This window comes from Canis lupus, chromosome 13 (genome assembly GCF_048164855.1).
Source record: "Canis lupus baileyi chromosome 13, mCanLup2.hap1, whole genome shotgun sequence".
NCBI lineage: Eukaryota > Metazoa > Chordata > Mammalia > Carnivora > Canidae > Canis > Canis lupus.
Genome location: NC_132850.1, coordinates 35,095,771 through 35,113,335, shown reverse-complemented (window position 1 = coordinate 35,113,335; position 17,565 = coordinate 35,095,771). Strand labels below are relative to the sequence as shown.

Genomic DNA, 17,565 nt, shown 5'->3' with positions numbered 1-17,565 from the left:
ATCCTTTATGAATATAGATGCAAAAATACAGACAAACATTTGACAAAATCCAACACCCTTTCATTAGTTGAAAAAATACTCCATAAACTAAGAATAGAAACTCTCTAGCTAACAAAAGGCATCTATGAAAAACCTATAGCTAACATGACATTTAATGGTGAAAGACTGAATGTTTTCTCCCTAAGACCAGGAACAAGACAAGGATGTCCATTCTCACTTGTATTGAACATTCTACTGCAATGAATCAGGCAATTAGGCAAGGGGAAAAAAATAAAAGCATTCATATGGGAAAGGAAGAAGTAAAACTATATTTGCAAATGACATAATCATATGTAGAAAATCCTAAGGAATCCACTAAAAATTATTAGAACTAAAAATTGAGTTCAGCAAAGTTGTAAGATAGAGTATCAGATATAAAAGTCAATTGTATTTCTGTATTCTTGAAATGAGCAATTTGAAAATGAAATCAAGAAAATGGGGATCCCTGGTGGCTCAGAGGTTTAGTGCCTGCCTTCGGCCCAGGGCACGATCCTGGAGTCCTGAAATGGAGTCCCATGTCGAGCTCCCTGCATGGAGCCTGCTTCTCCCTCTGCCTGTGTCTCTGCCTTTCTCTCTCTCTCTCTCTCTCTCTCTCTCTCTCTGTCTCATTAATAAATAAATTCTTTAAAAAAAAAAGAAATCAAGAAAATGATTCCATTTATAATAGCATCAAAAGGAACAAAATACTCAGGAATAAATTTAACAAAGGAAGTACAAAGTAGATAGCCTGAAATTTATAAAATACTGCTGAAAGAAATTAAAGAAGATCTAAATAAATGGAAAGACATCCCATGCTCATTGATCAAAGGACAATACTGTTGGATATGGCAATTTTAATCCAATTGATCCACAGATTAAGTGCAATCCCTTTTGAGATTCTAGCTCACCTCTGCAAAACTTGATAAGCTGGTTCTAAAATTCATATAGAAGTTCAAGGGGACCAGAAAAACCAAAACAACCCTGAAATAGAATGAAGTTGGAAAATTCACACTTCTCAATTATAAGACCATGCAAACTACAGTAAGCAAGGTAGTGTGATTATTGGTACAAGAACAGATATACAGACCAACAGAATAGAATTGAGAATCTGAAATCCTTACAATTATAGTCAATTTAATTTCAACGAGGTGCCCAAACAATTGGATGGAGGAAGAATAATTCCTTCAACAGACGGTACTGGAACAACTAGATATTCACATGAAGGAAAGAGGACCTTTATCTTACACCATTTACAAAAACTAACTGAAATGGATCAAAAACCTCTAAAATATAAGAACCCAGGATGCCTGAGTGGCTCAGTCAGGTAAGCAGCTGACTCTTGATTTCAGCTCAGGTCGTGATCTCAGGGTTGTAAGATCCAGCCCCACATCAGGCCCCATGCCCAATAGGGAGTCTGCTTGAGATTCTCTCTGTCCTTTTCCCTCTACCCCCTCCCCCTCCTCACCCCCACTCTCTCTTTCTTCCTAAAATAAATAGATAAATCTTTAAAAAAAGAGAGAGAGATAAAACCCTTGGAAGACACTATAGGTGGAAATCATCATTATCTTGGATTAGGCAGTGATTTCTTAGATATAACACCAAAAGCATAGCCACAAAAGAAAATATAGATAAATTGGACTTCACCAAAATTTGAAACTTTCATGCTTCAAAGGCCACTATCAGGAAAGTGGAAAGACAACTCATAGAATGGGAGGAAACATTTGGAATTCATATATCTAATAAATAAATTGTATTTGAAATATATAAAGAACTTTGACAATGCAATAACAAAAAGACAGATAAACCAGTTATAAATAGGCCAAGGATCTGAATGGGCATTTCTCCAAAGCAGATATGTAAATAGTCAATAAATAGATGAAAAGATGTTCAACTTTATTAACCATCAAGGAAATACAAATCGGGATCCCTGGATGGCGCAGCGGTTTGACGCCTGCCTTTGGCCCAGGGCGCGATCCTGGAGACCCGGGATCGAATCCCACGTCGGGCTCCCAGTGCATGGAGCCTGCTTCTCCCTCTGCCTGTGTCTCTGCCTCTCTCTCTCTCTCTGTGACTATCACAAATAAATAAAAATGTAAAAAAAAAAATTAAAAAAAAAAAAAGGAAATACAAATCAAAACTACAATGAGATACCACTTCAAACCTGCAAAGACAGCTATAATCAAAAAGGCAGATAATAATAATTGTGTGTGAGGATGTGGAGAATTTGGAGATCTAATACATTGCTGGTGGGGATATAAACTGATGTAGGCCCCTTGGAAAAAAGTCTAAAAGTTCCTAAAGAGTTTAAACACAGAGTTACCACACGACCCAGGAATTTTACACCTAGGTATACTAGCAAGAGAAATGAAATGCATTCTCATGCATGAGAATGTCCGCATGAAGAAGTATACAAATGTTTGCATCAGTATTATTCATGACAGCCAAAAAGTGGAAACAACCCTAATGTCCATCAACCGGTGATAAATTAAATGCAGTATATTCATGCAATGGAATATTTCAGCCATAAAAAGGGATGAAGTACTGATATAGTATAATGTGGATAAATCTTGACAATATTCTAAGTGAAAGAAGCCAGACGCAAAGGGCTGCAGAATGATATATCATATGATTCCATTTATATGAAATGCCCAGAATAGCCAAATCTCTAGAGGTGAAGTATAGATAAGTGATTGCCTCTGGATACAAGGGAGACTGACATTGAGATCGAGAGAGCAATTGCTGTACCAGAGGTGCATACAAGGTACAGTGCTGGATCCAAAGCTCTGGTGCAATTTGGAGAGGTGGAGAGGCCAGAGAAATTTTTGTTTTAAATGCTTGATGTTGGATGTTGAAAGACAAATAGGTGTTCTCCAAGCAGAGGAAGTAGAGAAGAGCATTCTAGGAAGGGGTAGCATGTTCAAAACTCTGATGTGTAAGGCATTGGGCCCACTTGGTAATTGTGTGATGAGTTGGGTACACCGGGATCGCAGAGTGTGTCGGGAGGTTTCAGTGGGGGTGGAGGCAAGTCAGCAAGATTAGGCTGGAGAGGGGTACCACACTAAGGAGTTAGGACGGAGCATAGTCTGCAAAGATGTATCTGCATTAGAGCCCGACATTGCCTTAAGAAGGCTTCAAGGAATATGCTGTTAAGGCAAAATGGCAGCTGTGGGATAAGCAAAAAGAGGCTCACTTTACTTTAAATGCTCCCTACAAAGACTTAAGCAATGATCTCAAGCTGTAAAGAGCCAAGTCCCACAGAACAGTTTAACAGCAGGGCTAAGTATTTGCAGCAGTGTCCACCCTGGGTGCCTCTCATGTCTCTTATCGCTTTCATCAGGCCTTTTCCTTTTAGTTACTGAGCATCTTATATTTTCAGGGATTTTTTAAGTAATAAAAAAGGATTGCACCGCTGACTCTGTTAGTCTCATTACCAAATGATTTCACACACAGGGTTTTGATGCCAGAAGAGCTGAAGGTAGCAAAGCAACTGATCCGATGGGCAAAAGAATAATGATATGCCCTTCTTTTCCATCAAGGAATTCTTAACCTTTGTGAAGCTGAATCCTGAATTTAATACTCTTGGTTAAACCTGGGACTTGGTTAAAGATTAATAATCCAAGGTTTACGCCAATTATACGAACTAGGAAGCTACAAGTGAAGACACGCACGGAGAAAGCAGAGATTTGCTACTCTATGACTGAGTAAACAGAACTCTATTTTTTAGAGTCTTATTTTGTATGTATGTGTGACACATCCACAAAAAAATTAAATAAATAAAAGAACTAGTAAGGCTACATGAGTCACTGAGGATGTTTTAAACTATTTGGCTCCCCCAGGAGATGGCCAGAGAGCCGGTGAATGATTCAGCATGGGAAATAACCAGTAAGAGCAAATGCCAGCAGTGAAGGGATCTGAAAACAACATCAGAGGTGGGGAAGAGTGGGACCTTCACTTGCTACTGAGAATTTTAAAAGGTTGATCTCAGGGGATTAGTGAAGGACTGGGCTCTGGCCTGCTTGTTGTAAAGGTAGTTGGAAAAGAATGATACAATTGGAAAAGAACGATAAGAAGCATCTGTCACTGTCATTGCAAACCCAAGAAGGTTCTAATCACCAAGAAACCTCCTGTTGGGTCTTGTTTTGGGGTTCCGTCTTTAGCATGGAATCAGGAACAATTTTACCTATAAAGCTTCTACTTACTACAGCTTTTCCCCCTTGGTTTATGAAATGGCATGCAAACCCTGCTAAGAAATTCTAACAATCTCTGATGTCTGCAGCTATTCATGCCCTGCTCTGTTATTCTCGTACAAAACAATGCCCTCCAGACTTGTTTGGATGATGACTACCTGGAAGGTTATGCCCATGCCCCTGGATAGTATCTTAAATGGCATCTTAGGTGTGTACCTAGAGACACAATAAAGATGGCTTGGTGCTGTTGATTATTCAGGTAGGAGTAAATATCTTAATTGAGTTTCAAACTCTAAACAGCAAAGTCATCATGCCACTTTCAACCTCTGTAGGGCTCCTTTCTAAAGAACTCAAAGTGATTTAAAACAATAATAACGTCAACAATAAAACCTTTCCTAAATTAATCAGGCCTCCACCCTCCCACAAGACAGAAAATTTAGTAGCTGTCATTTGTTGGATGCTCATTATGTGGCAAGCAGTATTCCAACCCTGTATTAGTTGTATCACTTTGGGTGAATTATATATTCTTTATGAGCTTCAGTTTACCGGTAAAATGGGGGGAAAAATCTTCCTTAAGAATCACAAATTCGAGGCAGCCTGGGTGGCTCAGTGGTTTGGTGCCACCTTCTGCCCAGGGCGTGATCCTGGAGACTGGGGATTGAATCCCATATCCGGCTCCCCACATCCGGCTCCCTGCATGGAGCCTGCTTCTCCCTCTGCCTGTGTCTCTGCCTCTCTCTCTCTCTCTCTGTGTGTCTCTCATGAATAAATAAATAAAATCTTAAAAAAAAAAAAAAGGAATCACAAATTCGGTTGCCCACAGGTAGCTTAGTAAGTGGTGGGAGCTGGGTGTAGGCACTTGAGTAATTACTAGGTGAGCTGTACCTGGCATTCTTGGTAGCCTTCTCGCCAATGTTGTCTCTTCTTTCCTGCAGGCAGATCCTGCCTTCCCACTTAGAACAGCAGGAAGTGCGAGCCGTGCTCCCTGGCCACAAGGGTATTGGTAATATGATCCATCCTGAACACATGTGAGCTGGGGGGTGGGGATGTTGGGGGTGGAGGGGAGTTAGCTGGGTGTTTTTTTTTTTTTTTTCTTTAAAGATTTTCCTTTATAAGATAAAGAAACCAATGTAAAGGTATCCTCTCCTCTTCTGGACGTTTGTGTGCTTCCATGTGACATATAAGCCTTTGGGATATTGGTAGAAATGAGGAGGAACACCATGGCTGACGTGCTTGAAGATCCCAGAGTGGAGAGGCAGGGAGCATCAGCGTTGGGTGAGCAGCATGGGGGGGGGGGTGCCCAAATTTTGGACTTCCTCTACATTTTTATGCCACAGTATCAACGCTGGAACTACCTTACCTGGGACTTGACTGAGGTTACAAGCTCTGCTTGAAGTGACTGTTAGCTGGGTATCCGTTTCATCCCACTGTATCGTGCTGCAGAGTGCATTCCTCCCCTGAAGAAGTGGGCAGCATGCAGCTCCTGCCGGTTGCTGCCAGACCAGGAGTCCTCAGGAGCAGCCAGGACTTCAGATTTTTATATAAAACTCCAGATTTAAAAAAAAAAAAAAAAAAAACCTCCAGATTTTTTAATGTTGGCTCAAATTAAAGAAATATGTGCAAGCCAAACAAAACACATTTGGAAGTTAAGGTCGGCCCATAGGTGGACAATTTTCAACCCCTGATCTACCTCAGAGAGTTGTAGGAACTAAATTAAGTGAGTTTAAAATCAGATCAGTAATAGTAATAGCAGACACTCATATGGCACTTCGTATGTCCTGGGCAGCATTCCGCTTGCTTTACCAATCTAGTCCTCATGTGTAACCAAGTCTTACAAGCACGTCACAGAGAGACAGAGCTATGATTTCCACTTCACAGATAAAGTAGGGAACAGAGAGCCCTCTCGTCTTACCCCATCAGGCCTAGGGGCCGGGATGGCTTTCCCTGGGAGCCTCCCTGTGCCTCACTGGTCCCCTTAGCCCTGCCCACATTTCTGTACATGGTCCTTTTGTTAAATTATTTTTGGTTATATGCTTTTTTGAGTTTGCCATCCACTGCTTACTGGGACACTCACTGGTGGAAAGGGTGAAGAAGGCAGATGAATCCTTGCCCTCTTGGGGTGTTCATTCTGGGAAACAACTATACAAACAAGATAGCCACGGGTACCGTGAAGAAAACTAAGTAAGGTAACATGATTGCAGAATGGTTGAGAGAGGCTACTTGAGGGGGTGACATCTGTGCTGAGAGAGACATAAAGGCTGAGGGAGAGCCAGCAATCCCAAAGTCTGGGAGACCCCTCTTCAGGCAGATGTACATATATAAAGGCTTTAGGGTAAGGACAAGCACGGAGTGCTGGGAGAATGAACAGAGACCAGGAAGGCTGGAAATTGGTGAGATGGGAGAGAGTGCGGGGAGGATGGTCATGGATGCAGAAGGGACCAGTCAATGGTGGGCATGCTGGGATTTGGGCTTTAAGACTATTAGGAATTCTTGGAGGGCCTTCACATAGGGGAGTTATTTGAGTTGGTTTTTTTTTTTTTTAAGATTTTATTTATTTACTCATAGAAACACACAGAGAGAGAGAGAGAGAGAGAGAGAGAGAGGCAGAGACACAGGCAGAGGGAGAAGTAGGCTCCATGCAGGGAGCCCGACATGGGACTCCATCCCGAGTCCCCAGGATCACACCCTGGACCGAAGACGGTGCTAAACCTCTGCGACACCGGGGCTGCCCTTGTTTCTTTTATGGCTATAGTCTTTTCCTGTGTGGACTGTGGATTATTTATCAGTGAGAGTGGGAGGTTATTGCCACAGTCCAGCCTACAGTTCCCGGTGGCTGGAACGAGAGTGGTGGCAGTCCAAGTGGAGAGACATGAAGGGTTTTGAGGTCCATTTACGATTCTGAGGTATCATAACACTCTGGTTTTTCCCTCCTGGGTCCCTGGAGGATGGTGAGCACTCTACTATACTTTTTTTGATTTGTATATTCATTTTTGTCATATACTTTAAAATTAATATGAACATACTCTGGATCATGTGTATGCCCACCTTACAAGAGAATGGAATCACCACATAACTTCAGTGGCCTCATGCCATTTCATTTCGGAGACCCCCGCAGTAAATGCCTGCCTACAATGACCGGCATTTAACACAGTGTAATGTCTTTATTGAAATACAACACCACACACACAGAAAAGTACACCACCCATGAGAACACAGCTCAATCGATTTTCACCAACTGAACATCTCCATGTAACCATTTTAACCGGTTTAACAGGTTTAAGACCACAACACTCCGGGAACCTCTCTCATGTCCTCTCCAAGCCCCTCCCGGCCCACCCCCCAAAGGCAGCCATACCAAGAAATCGTCCCGCTTTCTAACACCATAGTTCACTTTTGCTTTTTATATGAATGCAGAGAAGAGAGTTCCATTAGCAGAATGAAGCTGACCTCGAAAAATCCCAATCCTGGTGTGTGGCCACTATGCTGTCCCCACCAGGGACAGACTCTCAATTTTAATTCATGCTTCTTGGGCCTTGTGATGAAGATCTGACCTCAGAGACTAGAAACCAAATTACCCCAAAGTGTGAAGCAATTTCATTAGCATGTCACAGTGGCGTAGCTGCTTGCCTGGATTCCCCTCAACAGACACGGCCTGGCACAGTCACATCAGTAGTGCTGGGTGTAGAGAATGTTAATTTGTTGTGACCGTGGCTGTTCTGCAGCTCAGTATTCCCAAACCTTAGGGCATTCATGACATGTTAAGAGTAAAATGGTAATATCTTGACTTCTGTCCTTGCCTTTCCAGTCTGCACCCCCAGCAGCACCCCCCAGGCCCAGACCAAAAGGCGTTCTCATTACTCTAGAAGAAAAGCCCAGGTGAATCTGCTTCTAGTCCCTTTGACATCCCCAACCCCACTCCCCCAACCCCAGCGTCTAAATAGGGAAGCAGGCAAAATTTGTTTTGAAAATGAACGTGAACAAGGTACAGCCCCTGTCCCCTAGGACAACAGTCTTGAAGTAGGCACACAGAGACAGAGACACAGAACCCACTGTTAGCAATTTAGAATGTCAAGGGCTGTGGCAGGATCATAAGACTCAGATAAGGGGCACCCAACCTGTAGAGACAAGGTTAAGGGCATGAAGAGATGAGGGGCTAGTCAGAGTCTTGGACCCGAAGGTGAGGATCCTGAACAGGGTCTGGAAAGAGAGAAGTTAGCATGATGAGAAGAGCAGAGAGAGAGCATCCACAAATGTACCCAAGTAGGCATGCGCTACGGTCGCTCTGAGCAGCTGCTGCGTGGAGCTTCTCCAGGCAATGGCAAGAGGGGAGGCCAGGCCTGACCATGAGGGAACTGAAGGACCAAACCAAGAAGACTGGATGTTCTGGTGGAGGCCCTGGGAGCTATTGCAAGATGTCAGCAGGAGAGTAACACCTCATATTTACAGAGAACCTACTAGTATCATGTGGATCCGAGAGACCCAAGACCAGGTTGCTGTCTGCAAGAAGTCTACAATCAGGCCATCTTAATGGCCAAGGGACGTCGTGTGCAGTATCTGTCCACTTGCTTTTGTCATTTTTGTGTTGTGCATGTTTGTTTAGTCACGCTTCACCCTTTTCCACGTGTAATATAAAGCTCACTCATCAGAAAAATGCCAGCACCTGAAACAAAAACTTAAAAAGCCCATTCCTGTCCCCAACATGGTTATGAATGATCCATAAATCTCAGCTGAACATTTGACCACACTCCACTCCCGAGATCCCACATCTGACTGGAAGACAACTTGAGATCTCTGCAGACCCCAGATAGTATAAGGATTTTATAATCTACCAGTTTTAAAGGGGCAGACCTGGGACCCTCTGCCGACTGCTCAAAGAACCTCATCGGTCTTCCTTCTGTAGGATGGAGAAAGTCCAATTTTCTGCAGAAAATTGCCCTACACAAAGGGAATCATGGATTCCCTGCACGCCTAGGCTCGCGGGGAGATGATTCCTTATGGCATAAGTCCTCGGAGCGTCGTGTATCTGGAGGAAAAGCAGATGTGCACCTGAGCACCAGGGTTACCTTGGACAGGAGAGAACCAGGGAAAAGTATTAACTGATCTGTGAAAATAATCAGGTGAATCTGATCAACCCAAAACCCTGGTCTCAAGACCAGGTGGCTTCCCGACTCTGTCATGAAATAGTGAATACAGGAAAAGTGGCTGTTTACACAGGAGCCTGACACCTTCGGTGCACTCTAAGGACAGTCAATTTGTCATTGTGTGGGCTAATAACCACGAGGACTTTTGCTAAACATCACGCAAAGTGAGAAAAATGTATCCTAAAAACTTTTATATTTGGCTTTGAAGTGCATTTGGGGGAAGGGGGTACCAGCTTCGACTTTCAAGCTCTGGTTCACTGAAGATTATATGACAGTGACAATGACAATTGCTCCTTAGAGTCATGCTATTTTCAAATCCTGTTCATATCCATCGTCTCACCTGAGCTTCTCAGCCTCCAGTCCTGTGAGCTGCCCACCAAACGTGCACCTGCAGACCAGGGACGAAGGTGGGAGCCGCTGCCCTGTGGCTAAAGCAGCAGAGCCAGGTCTCGAACCCAGTCTTCTAACTTGAATCCAGGGCTCTCTCTAGGAGGAATGGAAAAAAGCCCCAAACAAAACAAAACTAAAAAGCTGGTGGGGAGCAGAACATAAAATATCGCTGCCTAGGCTTTCCACGAGGATGAGAAATGAGTAACAAAGAGGCCATTTTTCACGTGGACTCAAATGCAAGTTCTCAGTTTTTTTCTACTTGTACAAGAGCTTTGTTGTCTTAAAAGGCCCTTTCTTTTCATTCAAAATGAGAAAATACCTTCTGACAGCCATGCAATTAGCAGAGCCTTCGGATATTGATTTGCTCTGTTTCTTGGCCTGAGCCTCTTTCACAGGGCTCCACACTGGCTCCTGATAGAAAAGCTGGAGTTACTAAACTGGCCTCTAAACTAATTTAGCTGCTTCCCATCACCCTCTCTCAGCTGCTTTCCCAAGGCTTCCTCTTCCCTCCTCAGTGACAACCGGGTATCACTAGGCAGGGATTTTAGAAAGGGGGTGGGTCAGAGGAAAAGAAACCCAAAGTGGAAGGAGAGGGAAGAAGAAGAGAAGGGGGAACAAGTCAATAGAGCCCCTAGGTAGAAAGTCAAGAAATTTCCAGATAAAAGTCATATTCCCTTTGAAGAAAGGAGAGGGAGTGAAACATAAAACAAATTACTAGCGATGCTATTATCATTCATTTATTCATTCATTCACCCCACAAACATTTACTGAAATCCTACTGGTACCAGGGACTACCATAGGCTCTGAGAACACACAGAATTGGCAACAACAATGTACTTCTTCCATTTGCAGAGGGGACAGCAGTGCAAGTTGTGCCATCCAGGAGTGCCAGGATGCCATAAAAATATGAAACTGTCTCAAGAGAAGCTTGGGCCAGCCCCGCGAGGGGTTCTAAAGATGGGACAGCCTTCCAGAGCTGTCCCCAGATGCATGAGAAGGCCAAGCCTACGTACCCCCATGTAGACCAGTCATTGGAATGGGCAGCTCTCTTCAGCTGGGGCCAGGCCACTGGGGCTGGCAGCTGAGGGCCACACTTCTAGCAGCAGAAATACGAACAGCCTTTCACGCTAGAGGCAGATCTGCGAGGCCCACCAGAGCTAAGGCCGTGAAGGCTGGTGGGGAGGGAGCCCACCATAACATCATCACAGGGAGAAAATATAATGGTGCGGTGATTGGTGCTACAAAGAGAGGTACATAGTACCCTGAAAAACTGCAACCTAGATTTGGGGAAGCAGACCTACAGAGCCTGGGGTTGGGAGGGAGAGAGAAGGGAACCAAGACAGGGAGCTTCTCTGAATGTAAAATGGGACCATTTGTGGTTGAGCACTCACCCATGCCAGGTACCATGTTCCACATTTTAGGTGCTTCTTCTCTTTTAACTTCATGACAACCCCATGAGGTAGATTTTGCTTCCAGCGTCCTTCTAGTGTCTCTTAAGATTAAAAAAAAAAAAAACACATCATTTCCTGGAGCCATATGAAGCCAGGAATGACAGGCCTGACTGGGTACTGAGTCAAAGCCGCAGCCAAGCGGTGGGGCAGAGAACAAACTAGCAAATTCTCCAAGCCCAGAGAGGAATTGTAAGGACACGGAGAAGAAAGCTCAACTAGGCTCCTTTGTGGGAACCAAGAAGGAACACAATCTATAAACTGAACACCAAAGCATGTTTTATCGAATTTATACATAATAGCACTGACCATTGCAACAGAATTCAACAAAACATTAATTTGGTTCATTCCTGTGTTCATTTAGCCACGCTGCATCTTGAGGACTGCAGAAACCAAGTAAACTTTGCTGAAACATAGACTCAATCAAATAGGACTCTTGAGACAGCCCATAATACAGCATAATGAAAGGATTCTTAGAAATATTTTTTGGCGGGTAAGTAATAATGTAGCTCTGGTTTCTACATCTGATGGTCCGACATTTGTTGAAATAATAGACTCTGCAAAGCAAAAATCACTTCCTGATTATTTTTTTCTTAATTGGAAAGGATCCATGTGATTATACGTGTGTGTGTGTGCATAAAACATTTGAGAATGGAGGCCATGGAGGCAGTGAGCTGAAATGCACCAGCTCCCCAGGTTCAGCCACCTGCTCCCGCCTTTGTTTGGTGAACCAACATCCATCCAACGTCTGTTTGAGTCCTGACTTTTGGAGAGAGCCTATTTCACCTGTTGGATCCTACAGCATCTTCTAAAGGCAGGCGTTTCTACCCTCACCTGGGAGCCCGAGGTGGACACAAGCCGGGAGCCTGCAGACAGGATGGCCAAGTCAGCCCAAGGGCTGGTGGCTCGGGGGTGTCACTGTGCAGAGTCTGTGCTGGCTCATGGATGGAGGGGTCTCGGAGCGTGGGAAGCATCTCAGCAGCGAATGAGAGAGAATTTCACGGGCTAGGGGAGGTGATTTTAGCAGGTAGAGGAGGCGAATTAAACAAGACATCACACGGTAAGAAATTATACCAAAAATTGCTCGTGCTTAAGATGTAGCCCTTACCACATGCCAGACCCTGTTACAGGCATTTCCTGGAGCCAGAGTAGGCAATATTATCGTCCTCAGGTCCGCAGATGAGGAAACCGAGGCACAAAGGCCACACAGCTGGTAGGTGATGTGGTCCTGGAACTGGAACCCAGGCATCGGGACAGAGAGGCCACCCCTGAACTATTGACCTCAGCCTGCATCATCGTCTTTGCACCCGTCTGATTCCGCGCAAGCCACTCAGGTGGAGAGCTGGCCAGGCTTTTCCACCAATCTAGCCTCTGACGTTGTCTTTGTTCCTACGAGTACCTTCTATCCATGGTAAATGATTTTCACGAAATGGATTCTCACGAAGACAGAGATATAAAGTGCCTTTTATTTACAGAAAGTAAGTTATTGAAAGAAAAAATACCTTAATACTGATCATCCCGAGAGAGTTATGAAGGTGGCACATGGCAGCGTGGTCCCAGGATGAGGGAAGAAGATACAAGGGCGGGAGCAGGTGGCCGAACCTGGGGAGCAGGTGCATTTCAGCTCGCTGCCTCCACGGCCTCCACTGTCAAGCGGTTTTGGCTCTCGAAATTCCCTTGTTACGTTAAGGAGCCTTGTGCCCCAAACAGGGAGGTACTCAGCATTCTTAACAAAATACTTTCCCGGGGCCCCAGGTGGCTCAGCGGCTGAGCGTCTGCCTTCAGTTCAGAGTGTGATCCTGGGGTTCTGGGGTCCTGGGATCGAGTCCTGCATCGGGTTCCCCACAGGGAGTCTGCTCCTCCCTCTGCCTGTGTCTCTGCCTCTCTCTCTCTCTCTCTCTCTGCATCTCTCATGAATAAATAAATGAAATCTTAAAAAGAAAAGAAAGGAAAGGAAAGGAAAAGAAAAAAGAAAAAAGAAAGAAAAGAAAAGAAAAGAAAAAAGAAAAGAAACTTTCCCCTTTCCCTAGTGGCTCTCCATATTTCCTTCTGCTCTGATTTTCAAGCCTCCTTCAGATTTTTCTCACAAGGAGCCCCGATCCAACAGCCAGGGTCCCTGTATCTGAAAAGGAAAATACTGCAGCAGAGATTCCTGTCCTTTCATAGCTTATTCTGTCTTTTCTGGGTCCTTGGGAGAGTTACACTTCCCAGTCTCCTTAAAATTAGGTGGGTCGGTGAGACCTGGTTCTGAGCGGATTCATGAATGTGAGTGATGTGTAGCATTTCCCAGTGAGTGCATTTCCCACGCCTTCCCTGTCACAGTGACCTGGGAGCCCCGAAGGGGGGTCACCTGCTGCAAGCCGCTTCTGTCCCTCTCAGAAGCTACCCCAGAGACCCATCGGACCCGCAGTGGACCCGGGGTGGGAGGGCAAAAAAACAACCTTTCTGTGCTGCCCCAGGTTTCGGGGCTTACTCTAGCCTATCCTGACCAGCATATCTCATCAAGATATTACCCGCTACGTTAGGAAGCACTGCCCTCTCCAGAGAGTCATTTTCTCTGCAGTAGAGAGGAAATTTCTGAAGCATTCAAGAGGATTTTGCAAGCGGGGATTACCTGGAAGTAGGGGACCTGAGCCTTCGGCAGGTTGCTCCTTGTGCTGCAGGACCCTGGCAGGGTTGAGGGGACCCTGCAGGTGAGGGATATGAAAGGTGCAAAGGCAAGTTGAGAGAATGTCTCAAATTCTGTTTTTGAGAAGCTACCCCTCGCCCAGAGCCAGCCCATCGCCAACGTCGTGGTTCATAGAAGCACACAGCCTGATTCTGGTGGATAAATGTGGAACCTTCTCCTCCTCTGGAACCAGGGGGAGAATCATTCGCTGCTCTGGGAGGGTTTCTCTTTGCTTCTGTTGTCAGAATTAGCCCAGCAGCCTTTCACGTAACTACAGAAGATACTTCTCGACCCTTTGTAAGAGTATATTTTCTTGTATGGTTTTAAAAATCAAGTGGAAATCTCTTACCCAAAGATCCATCCAATTAAGCCTTCTGCAAAATTAAGAGGTAGCGTAATCATGAGAAAACGTACATGCAGGTTGCCTTTATTTTATAAAAAGAAGACTTGCCACTCGCTTAGTGATTTTGTGTGTCCTCCAACACGTACACATCACGTGACGCTCTTTCGCTGACAGCCTCATCTACCAAGCACGCTGTGTGTTAAGCACTCTGCCTGCCTTCCAGGGACGCCTCTCCCAGCCCCACAAGGTGGGTATGGACACTGTTCTCAATCTAGACACGAGAGAGGGCCCAGTACCTTGCATAAGTCACATAGCTAACCCACGGCAACAGCGGGATTAGAACCCTGGCCTGTCTGATTCCCAAGCCTGGGCTGTTCATGGCATCCCAGGCACTGCCACAGCCCTCTTTCAAAGGAGAAGAGGACACAGGGAGTTTAGGTTTTTTGCTGCGTGTCCCCTGTGAGGTCAGTGAAAGCCTTGCAGCATTAGTGGTTCATGATGCACTATTCTGCTGGGAAAATGTTTATTTTAAAAACTGTTTAATACTATGCTACCTCTGGGGTGGAGACAGAGAGGTGACGCCTTCATTCTTCACTCGGAGCCCAAGGTGATTTGTTGTTTTGTTTTTTTTTCTTAAGAATCTATTTACTTATTCATGAGAGACAGAGAGAGAGAGGCAGAGACACAGGCAGAGGGAGAAACAGGCTCCATGCAGGGAGCCCGACGTGGGACTCGATCCTGGGTCTCCAGGATCAGGCCCTGGGCTGAAGGCGCCACTAAACCGCTGAGCCACTGGGGGCTGCACCGCCCGAGGTGATTTGAACTGCTGCTCCCCCTCCAATCTCAGTGCCTAGGAGAACCAGCCTGCAGCCCCACCGCAATGCCTGGCACGTCCCCAGACACGCTTGGAGGTGACCCGCTCCAAGGCAGGAGGCGCAGGTGACAGTTTCTGGAAATGGAATAATCATCATCACCAATATACCCATATTGAATTCATTTAATCCTGGTAATGACTCTGCAGAGGGAATCTCTGAAGCTCAGAGAGGTTTAGGAACTTACCCAATGCCACACAGTAAGAGAAGCTGAGCTTTAAAGCTAGGCAAGCTGGCTTTTGTGCCAGCACTCTTAATCACCACATGGTGTACAAAAAGGAGACTATGGATTGGGAGCCTTGAGGGTTGGGTCTAGGCCTCATGTACCACTAATTGTATGTCCTTGAGCAAACATAACCTTTTTAGGTCTTGTAAGAGTCTATTACAATGATTGTCCTGAGGTCGGAAAGAAGAACAAAGAAGAAAGTGTATTTCTTTCTATGAGATATAATAGCCCTAAATGTGAAGCCCGAGTATCCAGGGAAGCTGAGATACCACTCCTTCCCATCAGCAGCATTTCCCAACTCATGCTTTATATCCATTATCTCTAATCCTCACCAACAACCCTGAACTAATATATGTGGTAGACATCTATGATTCAGTCTGCCTGGTATGTCTGCATTTTACAGGGAAAGCAACCCCCCTTCTTCTGAGGACTACCCTTCCACCAACTCCAACATGTGCTTTTTTTTTTTTTTTTAAAGTAGGTTCCATGACCCAGGGCTTGAACTCATGACCCTGGGATCAAGACCTGAGCTGAGATCAAGAGTGCAATGCCTAATCAACTGAGCCAGGCCCCTCCAACCTGTGCCTCTACTGAAGGCTGTCAATCACAGTAAACCACCCACCCTTGCCAAAGCTGTCTGGTCCAACAGTCAGCATGTGATCCAACTTAGGCCAATTAGATCCTTCCCAGGATTTTTCAAATGAGATCGCAGGGAAGAGAAGCAAACTTCCTCTGGTGGAGAAGCTGTGAAATAGGAGGCCACATTGCCCATCACTGGAAGAACCACCGCTCCTTAGGAACTATAGTCTTTCCACGTAGGGACAAGAAGAGAAGTACCCTAACCATGTTGCAGACCCTGGTTCCATCTGTCACTGAGATCCAGCTATAACCCACCCTTTTGGGGCTTATAGGAAATCATCCAGATAAGCCCTGCTGGTTGATTCCCATTTATGCCATTTACACCCATTTAAGCTCATTTGAGTTAGGTGTTTGTTGTGTGTAACCCAGAGTTCTGACTGATAGAGTATTACTGTTATTCTCTTTCACACTCTCAGTGTCAAACTGAAACTACCTGGCTAGTGAATGAATGTCATTCTGGGACTAGAGTCCAGTCTGTCTGACTCCAGAGCCAGGGCTCTTTTTCTCACTATCCTGCCTCTTCCAACCTGAGAAGACTCCTTGCCCGGTTTGGTGCCTACAGCAAAAGCATGATGTGAGTTAGCCAAACATTTTGATCCACTGTCCTCCTCAAGGAGGTAGCTTCTAGATTCCTCTGAAACTATCCAGAAGTCCCAAAGAGTAGACCCTCAGAGAAGACAGTGAACTGGGGCATGGAGGCTTTGCTGGCTGCACAATGATAGAGTGGATGGGGGTAGGCTCTGATGTGAAGATCCCTCTGCTATCTTCATGGTCAGATTTAACCAGTAGGCAGGGCAGACCTACAGAAAACAGGGAATTCAGCTTCAGGAACATACCTATGGCCTAAGACTTACCACGGAACAAGAATGAGGCCCGCTTGACTGTTTGCAGGGAAACCCAGTCCATCCTACCACAAGCATCCCCTTCTCTTTTAGAGTTCACACTTCACACTCAGGCTTCCTAATTTCCCAACCCAGTGTTCTTTCCACTAAGTCAAACTGCCTTTGCGATACTGGCCTTCCAGATATTGCAAAAAATGGCTTGACAGGTAAGAGGAGTTGTCAGGTAGGAGGAACACTTACTTATTCAAGACCTAACTCAAAAAAGAGAAAAGGAGATTCATTTCATTGACATTTGAAGGTATTCTTGATTTTTCAAAAAAAAAAAAAAAAATCCTGTAGCATCATTATCAATAACATTTATTAAGCACCTGAAGCTTTACTTCAAATTGGATAATGCAGGTCAACTACTCATAAATTCATTTACCCATTAAAAAGTCTGTATAAGTCCTCACAGCATGTAGACACTACAGTAGGTCCTGGGGGAAGAGTAACAAGCCAGGCAGGTACGCTCCCTGCCATCATGGAGCCTGCATTGTAGCAGGGGAGACGGATGTGACATAAATTTCCACATGCAAAACAATAAATGAGAATCAGGGTGAGAAAGGGAGAGAAGGAGAGGAACGGAATTTATGAAGGGAAGGATTGCGGGGGATGGGGATCAGGGGGTTTCCAGTGGAAGTTAGATAGTATTAATGCGTGGCTAGACAGACAGACAAACTAAGCACAGGCTCCTACCCAGTGTAAGTGTAAAAGGCTAAGGGCATTTGTGACATGGTGATCTAATGCACAGC

The 17,565-nt window shown here is 45.0% G+C and overlaps 1 protein-coding gene and 1 long non-coding RNA gene across 4 annotated transcripts in view; one reads left to right on the top strand and one right to left on the bottom strand.

The window, feature by feature from the left end:
- The window catches only part of LOC140602873 (uncharacterized), a 38,997-nt gene extending 33,198 nt beyond the window's left edge, over positions 1–5,799 (top strand). For 2 of the 3 annotated variants that reach the window (XM_072773090.1, XM_072773087.1), the window contains 2 exons: positions 5,141–5,208; positions 5,543–5,799. In XM_072773090.1, coding sequence (XP_072629191.1) covers positions 5,141–5,163 — 23 coding nt within the window. In that variant the 3' untranslated portion in view covers positions 5,164–5,208; positions 5,543–5,799. Of the gene's footprint in view, positions 1–5,140; positions 5,209–5,306 lie in introns of all 3 variants that reach the window. The other variant, XM_072773088.1, reaches the window with a different exon arrangement.
- The window catches only part of LOC140602878 (uncharacterized), a 33,527-nt gene extending 22,090 nt beyond the window's left edge, over positions 1–11,437 (bottom strand). Inside the window, exon 1 of the long non-coding RNA XR_012005824.1 lies at positions 11,128–11,437. This is a non-coding gene — a long non-coding RNA (uncharacterized lncRNA). The remainder of the gene's footprint in view (positions 1–11,127) is intronic.
- Between the last annotated feature and the right edge of the window lie 6,128 nt (positions 11,438–17,565).